The following is a 24,254-nucleotide window of genomic DNA, read 5'->3' on the forward strand; positions in this document are numbered from 1 at the left end:
CAAAGATTTATATATATATATATATATATATATATATATATATATATATATATAATTTTAAAATAAAGTAAAATAAAAAGCACATAAAGATACAAATTTATGCTAAAATCTTATTTTTAAATAATTTTAGTTAATTAATAAAGAAGAAATTATCTTTGATATTGAACATCAACAATAATAATTTATTTTTAACTTTTTATCTAATTATTTAAAAATTGTCATACTATTTCATTAATTAATATAACATAGTATTTAACAAAAAGCCTTACAAGCTATGATAACACAATCTTTAGTTAACTACTTTAAATGATTTTTGAAAATGAGAAGAAATGTATGAAAATCATATCCAAATGTATAAGAAGTATAACTAAACATAAAATATATATATATATAATTTAATTTTGATTTACTCTTTTTCTTTCTCTTATAAATAACTTAATAAGTACACTCGAATTTATCAAAAATCAAAAATCAAGTTAAGAACTTAAATGTATTAAATATATTCAAATAATCAAATGTTTAAATCAAATATTTAATAAAAATCATGAATATGAAAAAAATAGATATCAAATTAATAAATTTACAAATGTTAATGGTTTGGTAATGTATATAAACTTGATGTTTTGATTAGAATCAATGATTAATAATAGAAAATCCTTAAAATTGTTACAATTTGTTTGTACACTTATTTTATTAATTCAAAATAACACACACTATTCTTTTTTATGTTTTATAAATAAGTGTGTTAAATTGATCCAAGCTTTTCCTAAATTGATCTACCCATTATGAAGAAAAAAGAAGACCTTTAGATTTATTTCTTTACTATTGGATCTAAAACCAATTAAAACCAACCATATTCATCATGAATACCATACTCTTCATCATAAGGCGGTCAATTTAGTAAAAACTTGGGTCTATTTGAGATTTTTCTAAAGATATATATACTGCAAAATTAGTATTTATATAAGTATTTAAAACTATGTTGTATCTTTAATTTATTTATTAACTTTGAAACATGTGAAGTTATTTTCAATCTTGCTTGATTTTTATTACAAATTGAAATATTTTACAAAAAGAATAAAAATAAGATTTAAAAGTAGAATACTTTAAAAAAACAAAAAACAAAAAACGAAAAAAACTTAACTTAACTAAACTAAAATTTTACTTAACTAAACTAAAAAAAACTAATATTAGTATAAAGAAATATTAAATAGATATAGATTTTTTCTAAATTGACCTATCTATGATGAAGAGTATGGTGATCGTGATGAATGTGGTTGATTTTCATTGATTTTGGATCCAATAGTAAAGAAATGAATCTAGAGGTTATTTGTTTTTTTTCATGATGGTTAGAATGGATGGATCAATTTAGTAAATACCTAGGTTTATTTAATATTCTCTTTAAGAGAGAAATGTATATATATATATATATATATATATATACACATTACAACACTATAATAAAATATGTTGTTGAATTAAATTTTGTGAATTAAAATCAAACAAAATTTATTTAGTGCTTTTATAACTACATATTAAAGGTTTAAAAATTTTAATTACCAGAATCTTCTACATTATAATCTAAAATGCAAACCTTTGGCATACATCAAGTAATCTCACCATTAATCAACTTCAGTTCTATGTTTTGCATGTAAAAATGATTTTAAAAATGGAAATAACAATGTTTTTGTAATCCAAAGCATAGAAATATTCCTTTTGCAACAAGGAAAATTGTCAAGAAAAGAAAGATACATCAAGCATTCAAAGCACATTGCCAATCTTAATTGTGGGATTGTAGAAATCAGTATAGAAACCTGTACATAGCAACTCAGGGGGGACAAATCACAAGCTTAGTCAGCTCAGTTAACCTGAAAGTTGCCCAAGTGGCGTGTACTTGCAAGTATAATGGTTCAGGCAGAAGATTTGTTATCGAATTCTTTCTCGAAAGCTTTTCGCCAATGCATACCATGCTGGATTTAAGATGTAGAAATTGCATGTAATCCATCACGCATAAGTCTAACAGGAAAAACTTCTGTTTCATAGCTCAATTCACTACACACTAGATTTGCCTAAGATCAGGGAATAACCATTGATAAGCAACTTCACCCTATCAACCGAGGATGAAGAACTACTTAAGTACAAGCTGAACTACTTGACATGCATGCATACATTTCATTCCCAAGGGGCAGCAGAGCGGTTGACGATCATAAAAGAGTTTCCTCCCTGAAGCACAACTGAAACCCAGAGCGGCAATAAATAAACCTGCAGTCCTGTACAACATGTTACAATACAGCTTCAGCTACAAACAACGAAAGGTCCATAATTGTCATTCCATCATTACGTTTCATTCCCACCTCGCATTTTCGCTGCTGCCTAATTAGTCAGTGAACAAAATTGTCACCTAGCCAATCACACTACCTAGTCAGCATGGCCACCGTGCTCTCTCCTCTAGTCCTACCCAACCCTACATTAATAGAAGGGCTCCTTGCGTGCACACTCCGCGTGCTGATAATATCTTCCACCCGGGCATCCTTGTTCAACAACCTTGTACCAAGACCCGCACCCAACTCTTGACTCCAGCTTGCAACGGGCAGGAGCGCGTCCTCCCCATCACTTTCTAGTACTTGTCGGTTGACGATTCCCTTTGCGCCCAAACCTCCCAAAACAGAACCTGGAACTGCTCGACGCCAGGAACCATAAGTCGGTACTACTGCCAAGTTGCGGTTCTTTGATGGTAGTTCCTCTTCTTCTGTATTCTCATGAAGCTCTGCTGCATGCAAAGCATCTGCAGCTATAACTGCTGCAACAGCCTTGTGCATGGCTGCATCCGCTACTGCATAAAGTGCTTGAGCCCGTGCTCGAGCAGCTTCTGCAGTGCTACGCGCTCTTGCTGCAGCCAGAGCCAAGTCTGGTTGCCGGTGTAATTCCCCTGAACCCACACTGCGCATAAGCAAACGTTTGCGCCGAGACTCTTGAGCAGCGGCTAATAGCCGCTGGCGACGAGCTTTGCGGCCAACCTTTTTGTTCTTCCCAGCTCTTCTATGAGCATATTCATTAAAGGCTTCATTTCGGAGCTGCATGGATGACATCGCTCCTGAAAGGGTAGCCGGTTCTCTCATAATAGCATTGAAGGAGCCATTTAAGTTCGCTCCCACTTCTTCCGTTAGGCGTGGACGGCCAGGTCTTCTTGGAGCTGAAGCAAAACCAGAAACAATACTTCAGAAACAGTAGAACTTGCGTAGAATTTGTGATAGCTACCTATTCACAACCATTCACCTAGTTCCACATGAACGACTTGTTTCTGTAGAACCCATGCTTACAAGAAGAAAAAAAGTTTTAGTTGTGAAGACCCAGAGGAAATAGAGGTGCCTCCAAGATGGTTGTTACAGTTTTACTTTGAGGCAATCGCACAGAAAAGCACTGCGTGGATCAAATAAACATCTAAACTGCCATGACTAGGCACAACTGAATCTACTCCTAATCGATTGGTAAAAAAGACAGAAAACGAAAAGGAAAAGGGAAAAGTACCAGGAAGCAACCCATGTGCTGGCTCCGTATAATATTGCCTCCCACGAGGGCTATGCAATGAACCATCCATGCTACCAAATCCAACCCATTGCCGAGGTGCAGTCCCAGGTAAAGCTTGCTTTCTGTGCGACTTCTGCTTAGATAGCTTATGCTGTGCTTCGAGTCCCCGAGGTCGCAAGCAGAAAGCAAACAAGGGCGGCTTTTTCTTATCCTCAGTCAACTGCTGCATGCTCGCGGAGGGGTGCTGTAGCTGCAGCCTTGCTATCTCCTGCTCCCATTGTTGCAGCTGTTTCTGATATAGCACCCACGCTGGAGGCTGAAAAGAGAAACTAGTATGTTAGAAACTTTTTGAAAGTATTCAGTCGAATTATACATACTGAAGCACCCAACAATCATGCACATCTTTATTTCCTGCTGCAAGGCTCCTCTCCCACAACCAAGAAATTTAAAACGTTTACTTCATATTTATAACCTTGAAAGCTTACCTGAAACTGGCGAACTAAAGGCGTGCCTTTCCGGGTTCGCTTATCCAGCCAGTAACTATAGATGACCTTGATCACCTCTTGTGTAGCTAGGCCATTGCAGGATTCTGCTGCAACATCACTAGGATCCAAGTTCATATCCTTATGTTCCTGCTGATACAGGTATGCCTCTTTCTCCAGCTTGTCCAGAAGCCTCTCCAAAGTTTCTTCCGCGATCAGCGGACGCGCAAGAGTTCCTCGTGCATTTGCCCTTTCGGTGTTGATTTGCTCTAGCCACTGCTCATCCTCGGAATCCATATCGTACATCACTCTGCTATTTCCTAAAGCCATCTCTACCTCATCTTCCACTCTACAGATGTATCTAGAGTTTGGTCGCATGAAATGACAACCTGGGCTCCTAGGTGCGATGTCCTCAATGTGCCTCACGCCCGGAATCGGGATCTGACGTCCAGAAGATGCTTTAGAATTCCGCCTGTAACACTCTTCATGCAATTCTTTAAACACCTGCCACTGCTTCTTGTCTTCGAACTCCAAATTCCAACCCTTCCCACCTTTCCAAACTATGGCATGATTATGTCGGTTTGTAGTTCCAGTTACGATAGCCTGCTCCGCTTTATACGCGTACATGTTTTCTCCTCTAACAGAGATGATCAACATCCAACCTTGACCGTGACAAGACTGAAGCTCAATGCTGGCTCCATATTCTCGCCAACCTCTGTCGTTTTGCACAACGAGAACATTTGCTATGCATCCGTGACACACAGAATCTGGATACACGTGCTCGGTTGAATTCCTGCTGCGACACGTCTCTTCTGCTCTGAAATGAGGTGCATACGAATCATCGCTGGAACCGGAATTAGTAGATCCATTCTTGAAACGCTTCCTGGAATTGAAGGACGCATCATTTATCGAAGAGACTTCACAGTTTGACCACATTCCCTTTACCGGCACTTTCACTTCATTTGCTCCATCCGCATGAAACGTATCTTGCCCATTGGTATGGGATCCTTTGATAAAGGGCCCAGGATGGCCATTCTCCTCCGGACTCTCTAATTGATTGAACTCAGAACATTGACTAAAAGGCCTTTTCCTGTCAGCAGTGGAGGAGGGAGTCATAGGTTCACCACCGTCACCAGACTGCCTGACGGTACGATCTGCCACGCAGGAATTCCCAGCTATACGCCAGCCACCCTTACCGGTGGAACATTTCCTAAGTTTCAATACATTCACTCGAGGAAGTACCGAATCAGAGTCTTTCGTTTCCACACTCCTAATGTTCATATCACCATTCGTCTCACACCCCACCAGTAACGTATTCTTCGTCCCGTCATCATTCCCATTCTCGAAGTCAGTGCTGCTCAAACTTTCCACATGAACCTTCTGCCGTTTGGTAAGTGCAATTGACCCTAGTTCGCTGTCAAGCAGCCTACTCACGGTCCCTAAGCCATAGCTTCTCATTTCATCCGGTGTAATTTGCGAGAAGCCCCGTTTCACAGACGCCCAACTCCTGCGAAACACATAATTCGATTGTAGCCAACGTCTTTAGCGTTGTCACTAGATCTGTGCACTGAACGCGAGCTGAAGACAATTTTTACACTCTCCCCCACCTCAAACACATGACAAATGAACCAAGGATTCCGAGAAGCAACTCTCGAACGCCACTAGCACAAAGACCATGCTTAGGCATCCAACGTATACAATACGTACAGCACACAGTAGATTCTCAATCAAAAAGGGGCATAAATGATGTTTTGAGCTAAGTAAAGTTTAGAAACAATTAAAAGAAACTATCAAATACCTCCAGCAAGCAATAGTGCTATCCTCTTCACCATCCACAGCAATACCAATTTGTACTTCAGTAAGCCCCCCCGCACTTCCAGCTTCCACTCCCACTATCGTGTCCCTGGCGTCATTCTGCAGAAAAATGAACATGTAAGAAACCCGCCAGCAACAAACTTATCATGGCTTCATACAGAAGACACATCTCCTGAGGGCGACAGACTCGGACGACGTGTTCAGGCCGGAATACATCATCAAGGTCATGAACCAGTAACAACGGAATAAAATCTTACCTCAGCACAATATGTACGAGGTGCTGCTGGGTGAGATTCAAAGGCAACCACTTCATCATTGCGTGGAAAGCTGCCATCGTTTATTTCTATAAACCCCTCTTGATGACTCCTTTCACCTCCACGATCTAAGTCCTCAAGAACTGGGCGAACAACAGACAAGGCTGCCCGCTCAACTAGCATCGGCTCGCAAGCCTGGTCAACGAGCACTGGATCACACGGCTGCTCAACCAACGCTGGTTCGCAAGGTTGTGCAAAAAATGTAACACCTTTTGCACAAAGCGACTCAGAAGACGAACGATTTACCTCAACGTGTCCTCTCAATACCTCTAAATCATGGTCTTGCTGCAGCAGCAGCCGACCATTAGAGCCATTCAAGGAAGTGCGAGCTCCATTAAGTACAAGCTTCGCAGTTCCTAAACTAGGAGAGAAACATGTATGGCCGATGTTGAATACTGATAGTGAACCCCTTGTCGACGACGGACCTTTCATCCCAAACTCAGCAGCACAAGGATTTTCTTGTGAACACCCACTCTCCAATACCACGGCTACAAAAAGCGTCAAGTAAGGAACAATTCTCCAAACATTTCCTAAATCAGACCACCATGATGGAAGGTGGTGCCTGGCTATTGTGCAATCTACATTGACCAAATTTGTCCCAATGTACCGCGAAATGAACCGCTCATTTCTTAACAACCGCGTCGACCGCAGCTGCCTGATGTCGCAGAAATTATTTCCAACTAAAAACTTAGGCACTGACTTGATCTTTGACGCCGGGCCCTTCATGGAAGCACTACCCCCCAAGTATACACCAACTTCTCTACAAACAAAGCACTCGGCCACTCGGTTCCCGATTTCCACAATATCACTACAGGGATTCTGCCCGTGGTTCTCTCTGCTCTCAAGACTCACACGTTTCTCCTTGCCCCTAACGCACACCACCAAATCCGTAGAACTCAAAGCTACATTACTTAGCCCGAAGTTCTCGCCAGACTCACATACACCCCTCCCTTGGCCAGTCCCAGGAACTCCGCCGACTTCACTACTTTCACATGCGTCCAGCAAGTTTTGCTTCACAGATTCGGGAGTTGAATCTACGTCTCCACCCTTCGCGCTATCAAGTGACTCAGAATCAAAAGAACTCTTCTCATCCTCAAAGAAGATCCCTTCAGGCGCTCGTCTTTCCTCAGTTGTGCATCCCTCAGATGACAAATGATCAGCGAGAATTTCAGTTGCATCAGGAGAAGGAGGCGAAACATCAGAAGTCTCTAAATGACCCTTCACCTCATTACCTACGACTGGTTCCACGCTAGAAAATACCTCTATTGAGCTTGCACCCACAGCTGCAGGTTGCGAAGGAGGCATCACACCACTCGTTGCCGGAACCTTCCTTGACTCTGCAAGATTCTGCTTGGATCTCATAAACATAACCAAAGAGTCTGAAATACTCGTGTGGTCAATTGCATAAGGGTCTTCAGGGTCTACGTTTTCACACACCATCGGGAGAGCATCTTCAGATTCCTGAATTGCTCGCGTATTGAAGGCGTCATCCCTAATGCTCGAGCCTTGGTCACGGAACTCCCCATCAAAGCGAACCCCCGGCAATTCCAAGCTGCTCTCACTTCCTTGCAGAAGGCTGGGTGGAACATGAGTACTGTTTGTCAATGCAGAAGCCTGGATTCCCCCGTTCGCCGAACCAGCAATTTCGCCGCTTGAAAACTCCTGGTGATTCATATTCCTCCCCTTTTCTATAGAGCTAACATTCTTCGCAAAGATGGACGCTACTTGCGCAGGCTGTGCAGCAGCGGCAGCAGCTTGCTGCTGCTCGCCAAACACCTCCCCCTCTAACACCTGAAGCTTAAATATCTCTTCATGCAATTTTACCCACTCCTCTTCTTTATCGTCATACACTATCTTGTGAGACCTCCTTCCCCTATTGTAAGCTTTCACTACTCCATAAAACCACCTGTTCTCGTCACGCCAAAAGATTTTAATTCTCCGTCCCAGAATTCTTGGACCATCGCTCTCTGATAAGGGGACTTCCTGCAAACGCTTTGCCCGCCTGGCGATCTTCTTGGCGGGTGTGACATGCCTTCCGCGCGGTCTTCCCCGCAACGGCCTCCCATTGGGCTGCCCTGCTGCATCTGATGTGCAGCCAGACCCTAGAGGGGTAGATGTCTCATTAGAGTTTGCGACATGCGATGGTTGAACCAAACTACTGGCCCCCTGACCGGCTTCAACATTCACCCAGAGCTTCAGCACCTCGCTCGCGACACCAATTACTGCAGGCGTTTTACCTGACGACGATGCAGGAGATATGTCCGAAACACCATGCATAAGAACTTTCGCGCCATTCGCCCGAGCTTCTAGGGTCTTCGAACTGAATGCTACTTTGGACATCTGAGATGACCGACATACGCGGGAGGACCTCCGCAAATTTGAACTGTCCCCAAGGTCCTTGCGATGAAGTAATGCATCTGAGGAACTAAGAATACCTGCCTTGGAATTCTTGGAAGTTGACGCGATATCTAATTGCGAGTCAGATGCCTCTTGGATCGTCTCAACGTTCTTGGTAGAGCGATGCTCACGAGATCGCCGTGGCATCGCAGTCATGCCGCTTGTGACAGCTTTCGCCTCCATAAAACGCCTATCCTATTAAGGCCGGAGGAAATCCACCCTCGCGCTAACCGCAGCCTACCTACGACTCTATAAAGATCCAAGGACTCAGGCTCGAAGCGCAAGTCCCATGCTTAGCGCCTGCCAACATTTCGAAAGGCTGCCATAACCTGCCTCAACCCGCCCCGACCATCTCTGTCCTCCTCCTCACAGCCACCGCCCCGGCTAACGCAACTGCTAATCCTGCCTATGAATGACCATCTACCCCGTCCGTTATTCTCCCGCCGCACCAAGTCGTCCACATGCAACCTCCTCCCTCGCATGACACCCGCACCGAACCGATCTCCCACTTCCTACACAAAATCGCCCGAGCACACACACACACCACAATAGCACATCAGCACACCAGTCTCCTTGCACGGCACGCTCTCTCTCTCTCTCTCTCCGCCACCTCTGCCACCTACCACGGCCCGTCCGGCGCGTCGCCACCCCGGGGACACGCTCGATCGCTCGCACTAATCTCCCTACGACCACAGGAGAGGAACACGCACCCGTTTCTCCCTCTCAAATCCAAGCTCGAAAAGAAACTTACCAGCACCGCGCTGCGCATAATCACGGAGCGCCTTGAAATCGGCAAGCAAAAGTAGGAAATAAATTTAGAAAAAAATCCCTAAAAGCGGCTCTACGGAACAAAAACCTTTCTACGAACTCCCTCCACGGGAGAACGTTGCAAGCCAGTGTAGGAAAATGCGCCGCTACGCACCAGCGTCGACAACATGAAGGCAAAAACAGACCCCTCGGGGGCTACGACATCACCAGTGTCCAACAGAGAAGAGAGAGAAGAAGAGGCGGGGTTGGATCCCAGCCCAACAACGGTGAGCAGCAGCAGCCACGCCATGCCCTCTCCCCGGGCTGGGCCGGGCCGGGCCGGGTCTCTCGACCCCCTCCCCCGCTACCCTCTCTCCTCTCCTCTCTTCAAATTTCCTATGCCACCTCCAGGGACCCGCCCGACCCCGAGCCCAGCCCGGCCCGGCCCGGCTTCGTCCCGCCCTCACACCTGCACTGGCAGCAACCCGCGCTGCTGCTGCTGCGCGAGGCCTACCGCGACTCCTATCGCGGGTCACCCCCGGGAATGGGGGCCGAGACCATCTAGAACCTACTACTGCGATCGATCGTCGGAGAACAACGTAACTTCAGGCTTAAGGGAAGAGAAGAGGGAGCAGCGCGACTTACTACTGCCTCGAAAAGACGACGAGTTTCTCTACCCTCCCCTCCCTCACTGCAGCGTGCGGTTGAGCGCCGTTCGCCGTGGTGTCCTAATAACTCCGTGAAATCTTACGGCCTAAGTGCGTCTGTATAGTCACGCGCCTCTTTGGCTTATCAGTTGCTAAAAAAATCTTCGATTTCTTTCTCGTGTTGTAAATTTCGTTTTATCTTTTACTTCCCGGGTTAGGGAAAAAGTAATATTAAAGCAAAACTTGGTCTCACTTTGAAACTAAATTTCATTGTGTAGAGATTGGTGGTGTTTGTAACATTATTTTAATTTTTTCCCCCTTTTTCTCTCAGTGAGGATAATTACATCAATATTTATGCTAGTAATACACTAGGATTCTGTACCAACTGATTCTTAATTTAATCTGGCTGTATGAGTGGGATTTTTTTATAGTTTAGGGGGAAAAAATGTTAGTTATGTGGCTGTGTTTAATGATCACACCAAAACATTAATCCATGTGTTTATAACTTTGACGGTAAATTGTGTGTTCCGTTCAAAATTATAATTTGAATAGCTCTGGTAAACTTTTTTTTTATTTTTTGAATTACTGTTTTCTTGTAGTTCTGTTTCAAAATAGTTTTGTTATTGATGAACATTGTTTTATTTAGTAAATTTAAGAGATGTCCATTGCAAATTATAAACTTTCAAACATGTTTGTGTTCACAGATGTATTTTAAACTTTACTTGAGCAAAAAACTATAATTTTCACAATGGATGGAGGGTTTTTATTTTTATTTTTCCAAACAGAGTTCTATCAGCATAAACTGTTTTTGTTTTGAAATATAACTATATGATGCATTACATGCTAAAATGTTAATGAAAAACATTCCAATATACAGAGCTTAAAGCTGACATCCGTGCTGGAATACTCATGAAAGATTCATGATAATGGAATCAAATGTTACTATAAAGGAAGAGATTGAATTATTGAAAAATCAAGCCATCTACAAAACTATATATATAAATATATATACATCGGTATATCATAAGACCTACAAGAAGGAATGTTGCTTAGGCAAACGTGACCTGAACGCAGAAGGCACGTAAAACTCTCTCTCTCTCTCTCTCTCGATACATATACATATACATATACCTACATACATACCTACATTTTTGTGTGAAAGTTAATGTGAATAATAAATGCTTCGTTCGTGAAGAAATAGAACCCATTGATATATTTAGAAATGAAGTAGTCTCATGTGTACATCTGATCGAACGAAACAAACGAACGAACGAACGGAGGAACGAAACAATACAAGGATGAATGTATATCGACGAAGGGAGGGATTTAATTTGAAGCGTTGAGTTTCCGATGCGCGACCTTGAAAAGGGCAAAGCAAGCTTCGACACAAGATGGGGAACCGTTCACGAGATGAGGAACGTGAAAGGGAACGAGCGAAGGAGGAGGCAAAAGAGGCAGCGTCGCTCTCAACCAAGACGGTTCGTTCCGTCGTGACGTGGCCACACTCGATGGGGGCAGCACGGGGGAAAGAAAGAGGAAAAGAAAAAGAAAGAGGAGTAAAAGAAAGGGAAGAAAGAAAAGACACGGCGAAGGGTGGCATGCAAAGAAAGGGGCAGCGAGAGAGAGAGACCACCCTAGAAAGATCCCCCCCCCCCACCCGGGGTCTTGAATGAGGGGCTTCTTCAAAGCAAATCCGGGTTCGTTACACGACATACCCACTTTATTCAAAGCTGCCTCCGAAACGTCCGCCATACCCCGCGCTGCTGCCACTTCCATACCCGGATTCACGGTTCTCAATCCCGTCCAGCCCTCTAAACTGAATTCGAGCATAAACCCCCTTCCCTTCGGAACCGGATTAGTGTTGTGTTGAATTGTGTTCGTGTTGTGAAGTCTGGTCGTGGAGCTCTTGCTCCCGCTTGATGTTGTGTGCCACTCTCTTACTCCCTTACTCACTCAGATTATTGGCGCTGATTGTGGGTCGGCTTTGGATCAATCCGTGACTAGTTTTTATCTGTTAGTTTCCATGATCGTGTGGGGGTGTGTGGATTTGCCGGTGGTTTTGATGAGTTAGAGCGATGTGAACAAGGGTTTGTTTGGCGACTCGTTAGGGAGGGATCTGGAAGATTGGTTTCGCGAGTGGCGGTGTGTTCACATGTGGTTGCTGACGATGTCGTGTAAGCTTGGTGCCGTTGATTTGATCTATATGTGTTGTGATGTGAGGGGGATTGTGTGTTTGTGTTGATTTTGTCTGTAGGGTTTGCGTTTGTTGTGAGGGCAGATCAATTTTGATGTTTGACTTTATTTGAGATGGAGGTTTGAGAATTTCAATATTTCTAAAGATGCGATGTTTTCCCAATCGCTTTGTGAACTGGAATGGAAAGGCGGCTTGCAGTCCTCGTCGCTGATTATTGGCATGGCATTGCCTTGTGTGACTTTCAGGAACATTATGTCATTTATTCGTGTAGTTGTAGGGTGGAGGGTGGACCTAAGGATGACATTTGAGCTGTGTGCTGTGGGATGTTATCGTATAGATTAGTTTCACGTGCTAAATTGAGCAAGGATCTTGTGTAGTGATTTGGAGGCAACAGGTTTTGGTTAACAGTTGTTGCAATGAGGTTTTGCTAGGATTCTTCTTTGACGGTCTGGTCATTGTCAATGTAGATATACGGGAAAATAAATATTTCAGAATGTGTTTTCTCTTAGTTGTTTGAGGAATTTTCACTAGGACAAAAGCGTTTAATTGTCTTTCTACACCAATGCTCCGTGAGGAATTACATAAGACTCCCATATCCTTGGATTTTCCGAATCGCTTCTGTCAAGGGAAGGTTACGATTGTTGCAAGGAGTTTGTAGTCAAGTTGAAAGACGAGCCATCATAGTCTATCATTTTGTCTGGGTGACCTTACAATCCCTCGCAATGTTGATTTTGATGATATCGACCGGTCAATCTGATGGTCAAGCTCTAGGGTCTTTGATCTCGTCTAAATCTGCCTCGTTGAATGTGGTTAACAATTCAGAATCTAATGGGGAACGTGATGGATACTCAGACTCTCAGTGCGTTTAGGGCAAGATACTTGGAAGCGAACAGAAAGAAAGTTTACGTAATGAATGTGTGTTCCCATGAAAAGTTTTTTACGATGTAGAGATGATGATCGACTTCCATGAAGGAAACGTTGAAAGCTTGTACAGAAAGGAATTTGATTGTATGGATATTGTGAGGGTGTTGACTTTGCAAATCTTGCAGATTTTTTTTCATGAAAAGTTAACAAAATCACTTCAAATTTGAGTGTTTCAGTTTTCCTTTGTCTTATATAATGTGAACGAGTTCTAGAGATATGCGCAATTTCTACATAGTTTCTGCATGCCCTGCTAAATATAGTATCATACGTTGTTGGAAACATACGATCATACCTCTGATTTATGTTCAAATTGATTTTGTAGTTAAGAAACATGATATATGTTTGAAATAGAATATTGTTATTTTTGGTGTCGACGTAGAAAATATAAATTACCTTCCCGTATTCTCTATATGTAGCGGATGTTATTCTGAAATCAGTAACATCAATCATCAAGATAAATACCGGTGTCGATAACGTAGGCTAGTTAGATTTTACATAATAAATGTGAAAGGTAATTTTACAACAATATTTTCGATATAAAAAAGAGAGAAGAAACTTGGGAAATTGAGGTTTGTTTAACAATGTTTAAGAAACAATTTAATTTTCAATTCACATCTGAAATATTCGATTTTTTAAAAAATACTTTTAACATCGTGTTCACGAGAAAGACAAGTAAACAAGTAATGCCTACAACTTAAACTTGTAACATTGTTTAGGATGGATTCAAATAGATCTTGAAAATAAAAATGAAATTATATAACACATATGACTATTCGCTAGTTAAAAAATGAAACTGTTATTAAAAAAATCTAATTCCTGTAATATGCACTTAAAATCCAAGTAATCACATTTTGATATTAATCAAGATAAAATCTTATATCAGTATTAGTTTTAAAGTGATATTGTAATACTATAATTTATTTTTATTTTGTATTTTAGATCTTTAACTTAACTGAATTATGTCAATCAATGCTACTTAAATACAAGTACTGATTTTGATCTAGATTAGACAAAAAGGTAAATAAATTTACTTTTATTAGACATCTAAAAAAACTTGCTATTCATAAACATTGAACTCCATTGAAATTACATTGTCTTGCTTAACTTCAAAACAATTCATTACTTTTTATAACCATCGCATACTTCTTCATTAGATAATCTACCACATCACCAACATTTAAAACGTAAAGTTAATGATTAAAACATTTGACACATACAACTTTGAGTTGTTAATGATCACCTTTTTTAAAAGCAAATTGAATGACTTTGTATCCCTCTAAAAATAATCATATACATAACAAGGTACATGATTTACAACAGATCTATTGAAAACAGACAAATACTATAATTGGTTTGTTTAAAATACGCTGTGTTGAGGTGATTTATTTCCATTTTCTTGCCCTTGGAGATAATCACCGAGTAAACATCTATGTATTGTCAATCGTATTTTGATGATTCAGGTGTGATATCAAAACCCCCATCTAAAAGTGTTTTAAAAGTTGTTTAAGTATCCACAGGTTTAGTGTAGAGTGAACTTTTCCATGTCATTCAATACTAAACTTAGTGTATAAAGTAATTCAGATGTTGCAGAATATGTTTTGGTGAATGAAGTACAACGCTAGGTAAAGACATAAGAACATGTTTGCTACCATCAAAAACCTGGATTTGAACATCTCAACAAGCCCGTAGATATCTCAATTTGCCCTGATGACGACAGACCGACATAATGTACACTACGGATGTGATCATTGCACATTACATGCAGAGTCCTCTCGAACAATGCTTCATGTGGAGGAAGATAAGGTAGTATGTTTTTACTCCCAGCCACAACATGAACTAGAATATATGAATGATGCACCAGCTCGACATATGATACAAGGTAAGAATTCCCGTGTGAGAAACTGCTTGGAGAGTCACACCTGCCTTACAAAGCGACCAAACCTGCTAATGGTTGCAAAAATACTGCAGGAAGTTCCATCTTCACAATTTTGTAGCAGCCGCCAGTTGGATTAAAAGCGTGACGTCTTTTATTCTTCAGCCTTGAAGAAACTCACATTCATGAAGCCGTGTAAGGATCTCTTCGTAGCTAGGACGAGCCTCGGGGTCTTCCTTCCAGCAATCTAGAAATAGCCAATTGTAATGAACTAGTGTCAGCACTACGTAATGGCTTGCTACAACATTCGTAATGAACAATCGTCAACAACCTCAGCTGTACTAAATTTGAAGAGTAAGCTTCAAATTTGCAACATACCAGCAATCAGTGTGCCGATGAGACCATCTGGTATCTCCAAACGAGCCTGATTATGGGCAACGGCATTCACTACCTGTTCCATCATAGCAATCAAAATATTTCGAAGAATTAAGCGCAAGCCAGACGCCAGGTTTTAAATTCTGTGGATAAAGATGAGCAAGGTATTTCTGCAGGGATTTGAATCAAGCATACCAGCTGAAGCAGCCAATGCTTTAGAAGGAGGGGCATAAAAGTCTAGAATATGTAGCGAATCATCTTAACCCAAGGGGGTGACTTACTTGCATAGGTTTAAACCCCTCCCACGGCCGTCTCAATGTAGAGAGTTCCCACATGATAACTCCTAAGCTGAAGACGTCGCATTTGTCCGTGACTGGCTCATTTCGCAACAGCTCTGGCGCTGTCCACTCAGGTGTTCCCACTGCAGTGTCATCACAGTAGGTAGAGCCTGTGAGGATTCGGGACAAGCCAAAGTCGCAAATCTTGACACACCAGTGCTTGTCCACCAAGCAATTAGCGCTCTTCAGATCCCGATGGACAATTTTCATCCGTTGTACACACATCATTCCCCTGAAACCAAATGGCACACCTCAGTTCAGAAATATGAAGCTTAAGTCCTATCTTGGAATAATAAAATAAAATTCCAGAAGGTATTAGAATAAAAGACAACCGCTTAGTTAATCCTAAGTAGCTATTAAACAGTGTCCAAGTAGAACGAAATGCTTGGTTATACCTGAAACCAAGAAGGTGTTTTTAGAGTAAGACAGAATAAAATGTATATGTCAGACGGCCACTATGTACCAATTGCACACGCAACATACCTCAACTATCTACTACTTCTGAAAATTGAACTCGAAACAGTACCTGCAGATATCACGAAGCATCTTTAAACGGCGCCGCCAGCTTAACTTTTTCCCCTGCTCATTAGAGTGAATCAACAGATACAGCGAGCCCGTGTGCATGTACTCTGTCACCATGGAAAGATGAGGGGGCTTCGTGCATGCTCCTAGAAATAATATCACTGTAAAATATACGGTCCCCATGAGAATTGCAGGTGATATCCAGAAAATATCACGAAATATACAATTCTCTAGCCAAGATGTCAATTCTAGAAAGCAAGCCGACAAATTATTTCAAGCCAAAATTGAAACACATGAGATAGGAAGTACCGTTCGGATGTCTCAACCGGCTGCAAGAGAAACACACCAACAGAAGATGAAAAAAAAGTTCAGTACATGTGATCAGCATGATTTTTATCACTGAGCAGTATGCATGGGAAAAGTTAACGAACGATGCCAATAAAAACAAATAGGACGCAAAACATTGATTAGGTCGATAATCTACGCGACTAACCTTAACAATGAAATTTCATTGCAGAAGTCTTGCATGTTCTCATCAGTTAGATCTTGTTCAAGCATCACCTTAATAGCTACTTCCGTACCCCTCCATATGCCACGAAATACTTCTCCAAAGGATCCTGCAAAGTCACCAAGACTTCATATAATACAGACCGATATTATGAACGGAATCCAAATTGCAGAATTAATAATATTAAAGGACCCTGAAACACCAGAGCAGTTACCAATGAGTCATAGATTCAAGAAAAGACAATTCAGCGTTGCGGTTCAAATGATTTTCATCCCCCAAAGATAGTGCAAGTTAAAGGTCAGAAAACTAACCAATTCCAACACGGACACCAATTCGAAGCTCTGCAAAATCAATATCCCATTCTTCAAATGGCATAAGAGGCTGGCTTGGCAGGGAAGGTGACTGCATTGTCAGAGACCAAGAAGGAGATGCGCTGTTTGTATCTGACACTAAACCAGATGATCCTCTTGAAACAAATTCTTGACTGCTTTTGGAGGCCAATCTGGATGTCACAGCATCAGATCCACGATTGACAGTCGTAATACGGTCATGATTACGAGCCACACCAGATTGATTGCTAGGCGCAGTGGGGTCATGATTGCTAGAACCAGAAATTTCCCCATGTCCCTGAAAACCATCAGCGTCCGTATTGCAGGAATCCAGAGACCTTGCAGAAGCCTGAAGTAAGCGAAATAAAAACTCAGTTGGCGAGGCTTTACCAGCTAATCAGAGCACATGTAGATGTCACATCAATCCTACAAGAAATTACAACCTACTTCTAAATGCGCATAAAATTGACAGTATGAAGTGGAGTACGGATGACCACTCAAAGAATTTGTGCAGGCAACAAGCACATTCAACATGTTGGCAATTCGACGACAATCCTGTCCATCGTTTGAATGGTTGTCGACCTCTATTACTAAATAGATGAATCTTGAGTCCTTCAGCAAGACCGATTACTACTGCGTTTGACCGCAACCACTTGCTCCGAACCGTTTGACATTTGGAAGAAGGATGTAAGCTACAAACACAACTGGAAAAAATTTCAAGACCTCTTAATAAAATGTCCATCAAGATTATGGAGAGGAGCATACCAATCTGCTCCCTTCACTAGAATTCAACATGTGACCATCAGAAGTGGAAGCATCAGGCTCCCGCTCTTTTGTTCGAAATCGCTCTTGCTTGAGAGCTTCGTTCATCGCTCTTACCGCCCTGAGAATGCAAACGAATGACCGTTACATAAGCTATTTTATACATTTCTTGCGCTCTAACAATCAGTGTCACACATTGTACAACAGGTTAATACAGAATATGATCCCAAACGCAAAAAGGCTCAAAAAGTACCCGTAAACCACATTTATTTCCCGCATTTAACTGCTCCTAATCCATAATCAGACGACAGTTTGAAAACAAGCCTCACTGTATCTACATTTTAAAACTAAGGTAAAGACGCCACCTGACAACCTCGTCGCTGACCTCGGGTGCCACGGTCCGTTTCCTGGCCCTTCGCATTTCCGCGTGTGGATTATGACTTAACCTGTAAATGAAAAGTGAAATTCTGAGATGGACATCAACCAATTCTGAAAACAATAAGCGTAAACAGATAAGAAAGAAAATTTAACCGCAAGAAAATACTCATTGAAGAACACCCTCCTCCCAAGAAATGTACAATTAATGAAACAGTGCAATTAGGTTGAAAAAAATTACAGATGAACTTAAACCAAGACAGCACGTTAATATTCATGTCTCGTGCTCATAGCATCAAGGCCATCCGCACACGGATTACTCAAAAACAAAACATCCTGAATATTTTAGTAGTATTTAAGGGTATTCACTTTGACAATGAGGAATCTCCCATGTATTGAAGAAAGTCCATCCCCCTTGTGTCGTGCCTTATATCAACAGATAACGCCCTTTCCCGCCTGCAACAAATATCCTATTCTGTTAGAAAAACTATCAGTGTCATTTTCTCCGTTCGTTGACATCCATTAGGAGTGTACATCATGCAAGTACAGGCATGATCCATTAGCGTCAGTCGATCTGACCATTACATAATGCAAGATCTGCAGCTGATGGACTTTCCACATGTATGACTCGTAAAACAAAGATCTTGCTCTGGTACTCAATGTAAGGTCTAACTACCTCCCGATCAAGGGCGAGGTGTTTTTCAACCATGCTGGAATACGGCGGCGACCCATCTGGATTACATAGATTTAATCCTTTGAAATGAAGGTTTGTGATTACCTCATTGAGGTAAATAATAAGCCATCACAGGTACCTAGCTACTGGACTTTTTCTGTCAAACTAGCATATGAACCCACTACCTCGATTTGTTCACACCACAAAACAGGTTTCTATAAATTCACATGGCTTAAGAGTCATGTTAATAACAAGTATATAAAATAGTTGCATAAACACTAAGGTGGCAGAAATCAAGAAAATAAGTAAAGGTGATAATTCTTCAAAAACAAATTCCAGACAAGACTTAATAAAATAAAGCCATTTTTTTCTTAATTGTGGAACTAAAATTCAAATGTAAAAATACAGATACTTCACAGTAAACAATATGAAAGCTTTACATGCTGACTAGTAACTGAATTGCAGACTGAAATTCTTCACATAATCTATCATAATTCGGATCCAGCGGCATATCACAAGGTGAAACAAAACTGAATAGACTACAAAGTACCTAGAGGTAGTATCTCCTCCATGAAGCCGACTCCCGCTAAGCATGGAGTGAACACGAGGTCTGAATACAGGATATTCAGGACTGCTGAATTAACAAAGAACAACTACATAATCAGAAACACAAGTTCAAAGCATGATAATTTGAGATAAAGCCAGCGAGTAAGCCTTCTCCAGCAACTTGAGATACGAGAACTTCTCATTAATGTGATGTACGACTCAATTCAGTCATTAGACTATAACTGAACTTGAGCAGATCTGTGATTCGCTAAGAAAAGCCATCTTTCGCACTTTCTAGGTGTGAAAAGTTGGCTGTACTTCGTTATTTAAGACACATCAGCATGTATGGCGAAGTTCAACTAGATATCTAACCTGGGGACACTTCCCTCTTCTGATCCAACTCGCTGCGACGGACGTAAGCGAGTTTGCACGTGCTCTGGACTGTTACTCGTACATAAAAATAAGGTGTTAAAATTACTACAAAATGATTCGTAAGAAAGGCAAGCATCCAAATGAGGAAACAAACATACGTACACGGGGCAAAACGTTTCCAGGATCTTACTACGAAAGTGTACCTGGAAGGAAAACTTCGAATTCCCTCCGTGCTAGATTTTCTTTGCTCTAGCTGATCTTCCACACCATGTTGAGGACTGGCAATATCAGGATAAGAAAGTTAAAACCACAACCTATCCGCTTTTACTGAATAAACACAGAACTTTCTGGGTATATTCTCCGTATTCCACTTTCCAAATCATATCGGGCAGATTGTTCTATGAGTATCATTTGTAATCATAACCTGCTTACCGTATCATAATCTAAAATTGAAAACACCAATCAACTTAATTCTACAAAATAGTCCACATCTGTGATCTGGTAAAAATGACTATTGTGGCAGTTCGTAGATAATGGTCATCATGGTGATAGCGACATCATTACGCGTCTCTTGATGGTTCGTGACAGCATCCCAAGATCATGTGCAGTCTTTAAGAGTCTCAAGGAACTAACCTAAGAACAGTAGTCTGCTCCTCAAGAGCTCGTCGTCGATTGCGTCGACGAGGATTAGCTAGATCTGGTTCACTCTGAGATGGGCTGCATTAACACTTTCAAAGCTTGTGTGAGGTCGACACACAAGTTCAAGGCACTTGAATGAGACGGGACGCATATGCACCTGCATCTAATACAGGCGTGCTTGAGCACCTGTCGAATGATGCATTGGTGTGTAGCCTTATTACAAAGAACACAAGTCCATTGAAAAAGAACATGTATAATCAAGACAGCTAACCTTCATCTACTTCAAGCGCGGGGCCAGCAGTGCAGGATGGTAAATGAGATTTAACTAGCATAACCACGTATCAACAATCATTTCCAACGCTTATGCATGTGACAAGAGTGTTCGGATCCCCGAATCTAGGCACACCTTAATTTTGCAGGGATTCTAAGAACTGGATTGAACCCAGATGCGGCAGCGGCAGTCAGCCCTCTTCGTGGATATGGGGGACGAACAAGATCCATGTCCTCCTCCAAGCTGGAAAACCCACAAAATAACTCTCACAAGTTATCTCACTGTAAGATAGAGTAGCTATTATTTCAAGTTTGACGTTCTCGAAGACATACTCATCGAAATCTATGTACAAAATCAAAGCACAAAATGCATAACAGACAACATTTATAGGTGCGAAACTAACATTTCATGATCCAACTTGTCAGGAAAGCCATAAAGTGGGCTATTTGGCTCCAAAGGAGAGTCACATGAATCATAATCAGCAGAATCACTGTCCCCTGCCCCAGCTATGTGATACATGACTAATGCTTTCCGCGAGAAAGGACGTAGGTAGCCCGGATGTCGCATCACATCCACCAAAAGGTCGATGCCATTTACAGTAACTATATTAGTCAGGTGCTTATTTGAATTCGCACAAGTCAAAGAGCTACTTGGTATAGCTTCCCACTGTAAGCCCTGTTAATGCAGCCATCGATAACAAACTTGTTATTGATCAGTACACTGCACGACAGTAATAGTAAATTCAGCTCATCAAACAACTAGTGGCATGTAGAAAAGACGAAGAGAAGCTTGTTCGGACATACCATCAAAAGGCGACTTTGAAGTCCAACAGAATCTCCAAGAAATTTGAAGAGGATGGCTCGCGGTCGACACAAGCCTTGTTTTACATCTCCCAACAACCGCACAATGCCACTTTCTCCTGCACCATTGTAATCGTCACCTGTAGACTTCATGGAAGCCGCCTCAAAAAGCGGTCCACCATAGAAGTCAGCTACCTGATAGCACACCCCACAGGCACTTATTAGCAGGTACTAGTCGTTTGTAATATGCCTTCCATGATACACTAAGAACCAAACGACAACAATTGAGATATTTCCAAGTTGCAAGTGCCAGAAACCTCACCAGTTCAGCGATTTTCTTGATCATAGCAGGAATATTGATTCCTATCCCTTTTACCATTACACGAGCTAGATCCTGCAGCTTTACTAGGTTTTTATCCTTTCTCGTATCAACAAGCAACACATCCAATCCAAGCGACATCGGCCCCAGTAGCTGCAGGTCGTTCAAGGTTGGAATGTTTCGAAAGCGTGCCCTCAAACTTCGACTCTGCCAAGGATTGATCCAGTCTTAGAAAGATGACCAGGGAAAAAATTGATGAATGATGATACCACAATTTCCATGTCACATGGCTCTACCTGTTCCAATGCATTACTCATGCATCTAAAACTTGTTCCATTTCGACAACTAAGTCACATAAGAGGTCGTAATAACCCAACTTGAAGCCTGGATCACACCATCAGAGAACTCAGCTACCCTCACCATCAGCTTATCGCCAGTTGCTATTCCACCTTCCCCCACACAAACCTAACAAAACCTAATGATACCTGAAAGCCTTAACAAAAAGAGTAACAAATTGTTCTACTCGATAAAGATCAGTAATCTCTGGCGTTAGATGTACACATGAGCTCTCTACTTCGAAAATACCGGATTAGAAATCCTTGGAGTCACCAAATACAACGCCGAGAAAACTCGCGTCCATGCACTGAAGTGGACTTAACAAAAAACTATGCAGTAAAAGTTGGAAGAAAGCCTCACGTACAGGTATTACAGAGTAAAACCCGTCGGGCATCTTGTGATCCAGAACCTTGCATTCCCACAGAGTTTGAGAAGCATCTCTGGAGGATAGACTTCCAAGAGCAGGACTGCTCCTGGACTTGGTTAAGGCAGGGAATCTCTCAGCAGATCCAATTCCCACTCCTTTCATTTTTTTCACCAACTCCGCCTGCCACTCGGAATAGAGCCCCGAACCTTCTCCTCCATCTTGCCCGCCTTCGGACGACCCTGCAGGTTCTTCCTGTTGAAACACAGAACACCAGAAACGTGTGAACAAAATCTCGAATCAGAGCAACATGGTCAAGTTTCCCAAACCCGTATAAAAATCTATCTGAGCAAGACATGTTTCCAAAAAATACAGCACGAAAATGACTAACCACCGTTAAGTAGGAGTTAAATTTTGCGGCTGAAACGACAACAGCCGTTGGTGGGATTACGTTCATTCGAAGTCATATGAACTGATACCAAATCAGCATTCTACACTTTCTGATAAAAATTATATTTCGACAAAACCGCAGAAGGTATCTCTAAGACTTCTTTCTGAATAAAAGTACTCACTTTGTCCGCGTTCGCCAAAGCTGCTCTCACCCATCCTGCTTCAATCAAAGATTACTAGTAATCAGATACAAATATTACTAGCTGAAAATAACATTGTAGGCATCAACAAGCAATTCAAACCCTAAGCTCCAAAAAATACGCAAGAATCAAACCTCATGTATTGATCTGATACAATGGCTTCGACTAAAAGCAGAACGCTTAACCCTAAAAATCCACAACCCTGAAGCCTTAAAGCAGAGATATGAACAAATTATATATCAATCGACGACTAATGACCCACAACCTAAACCTAACTCTGCACCAAGACGAAGGAATGTGAAAATTACAGAGAAACGATACATGATGGGAAGTTGCTACCAGATCGTCATGTTATTTCAGCACAGAGAAGACAGTCCATACATTCCAACAAAGTGGACATTCCTGCGCTACAAAAAGCACAGTCGACGGTAGCTGACTAGTCTATGCCACATATAAGACTGCAAATCGAGATCAAATGACGCAACCTTAGAGCTAAATATGCATCCCCTACACCTTAAGCCACGACCTAGAATACGGAAACCAAAGCTGCGCATCTCGAAGATTACACAAGAACATCCACACATCAAAAGACACAACCTCTTCCAACACCCAAACAGACAAATCAGAATAAATACAGGGGAAGAGGACGAGGCAACCAAGCGCCTGAATGACCAACCAAATACCTGTCTCTTCAGAAGAACTGCTGTTGTAATGCTGGCCTGACTCAAGGCGAGCCTTGATCCTAGAAAGAAACTCGGACATGAAGAGAAATAGCTAGGATGCCTCACAATTTCGACCTACAGCCGCCTCATATCATTCCAACCGCCTTAAACATCCAAAATCGCCCACGCGCTCAGTTACCATTCAATCAAACCCCGGCATCACATCAAAAGGTTTCGCCTCTCCGAGACACTTAACCCCGACACGGTAGCGCCACATTCACCTCCAAATGCATCATCTCTTGGCTCGTTTCCCTCCTCTTCCTCCGAACTACCACAGCCACAACCACCACCATCCTCCCCTGGAAAACTCCCACTCCGGGCAACCCAACCTCCCTGGGCTTAGAAACTCCCCGAGCCATCCCTCCCCATCACTGTGAGTCCTCCTGTTACGCCATTACTCCACGCCTCGCGTTGCGCTTTGTTCCACCAACTGCTTGACCAAGCCATTGGGGTTAACGACCTCCAGGAACGACAAATTCTTACACGAAATTG

General features: G+C 41.9%; 3 protein-coding genes across 8 annotated transcripts; all 3 read right to left on the bottom strand.

Moving 5' to 3' along the window:
• Positions 1 to 2,197: 2,197 nt before the first annotated feature.
• On the bottom strand, positions 2,198 to 9,048 carry LOC112284440 (uncharacterized). Of its 2 annotated transcripts, none has more exons than XM_024524231.3 (5): positions 7,400 to 9,048; positions 5,809 to 5,924; positions 4,014 to 5,517; positions 3,529 to 3,844; positions 2,198 to 3,193 (listed from the first exon to the last, which is right to left on the bottom strand). In XM_024524231.3, the coding sequence occupies exons 1-5, from the start codon at positions 8,717 to 8,719 to the stop codon at positions 2,415 to 2,417; spliced, it is 4,035 nt and encodes a 1,344-aa protein (XP_024379999.1). In that variant the 5' UTR covers positions 8,720 to 9,048; the 3' UTR covers positions 2,198 to 2,414. The 2 variants fall into 2 exon arrangements, with proteins under 2 accessions (XP_024379999.1, XP_024379998.1); XM_024524230.3 differs by having other exon boundaries at positions 6,083 to 8,928.
• Positions 8,830 to 9,628, bottom strand: LOC141045608 (uncharacterized). Of its 2 annotated transcripts, none has more exons than XM_073535303.2 (2): positions 9,459 to 9,628; positions 8,830 to 9,048 (listed from the first exon to the last, which is right to left on the bottom strand). In XM_073535303.2, exons 1-2 carry the CDS (start codon positions 9,591 to 9,593, stop codon positions 8,830 to 8,832), a joined length of 354 nt encoding a protein of 117 aa, XP_073391404.1. In that variant the 5' UTR covers positions 9,594 to 9,628. The 2 variants fall into 2 exon arrangements, with proteins under 2 accessions (XP_073391404.1, XP_073391405.1); XM_073535304.2 differs by having other exon boundaries at positions 9,288 to 9,491.
• Positions 9,629 to 14,614: 4,986 nt separating this feature from the next.
• Positions 14,615 to 23,864, bottom strand: LOC112284617 (putative serine/threonine-protein kinase SIS8). Of its 4 annotated transcripts, none has more exons than XM_024524594.3 (21): positions 23,724 to 23,864; positions 23,023 to 23,057; positions 22,451 to 22,705; positions 21,754 to 21,957; positions 21,435 to 21,626; positions 21,035 to 21,306; positions 20,767 to 20,874; positions 20,355 to 20,438; positions 19,925 to 19,999; positions 19,722 to 19,790; positions 19,354 to 19,434; positions 18,500 to 18,586; positions 18,121 to 18,201; positions 17,759 to 17,876; positions 16,976 to 17,342; positions 16,650 to 16,773; positions 16,466 to 16,485; positions 16,161 to 16,317; positions 15,578 to 15,866; positions 15,300 to 15,372; positions 14,615 to 15,168 (listed from the first exon to the last, which is right to left on the bottom strand). In XM_024524594.3, the coding sequence occupies exons 1-21, from the start codon at positions 23,800 to 23,802 to the stop codon at positions 15,083 to 15,085; spliced, it is 2,856 nt and encodes a 951-aa protein (XP_024380362.1). In that variant the 5' UTR covers positions 23,803 to 23,864; the 3' UTR covers positions 14,615 to 15,082. The 4 variants fall into 4 exon arrangements, with proteins under 4 accessions (XP_024380362.1, XP_024380361.1, XP_024380363.1 ...); XM_024524593.3 differs by having other exon boundaries at positions 19,354 to 19,437; XM_024524595.3 differs by lacking the exon at positions 19,722 to 19,790 and having other exon boundaries at positions 19,354 to 19,437.
• Between the last annotated feature and the right edge of the window lie 390 nt (positions 23,865 to 24,254).

The sequence above is a fragment of the Physcomitrium patens genome, chromosome 7, assembly GCF_059467195.1.
Source record: "Physcomitrium patens ecotype Gransden chromosome 7, ASM5946719v1, whole genome shotgun sequence".
NCBI lineage: Eukaryota > Viridiplantae > Streptophyta > Bryopsida > Funariales > Funariaceae > Physcomitrium > Physcomitrium patens.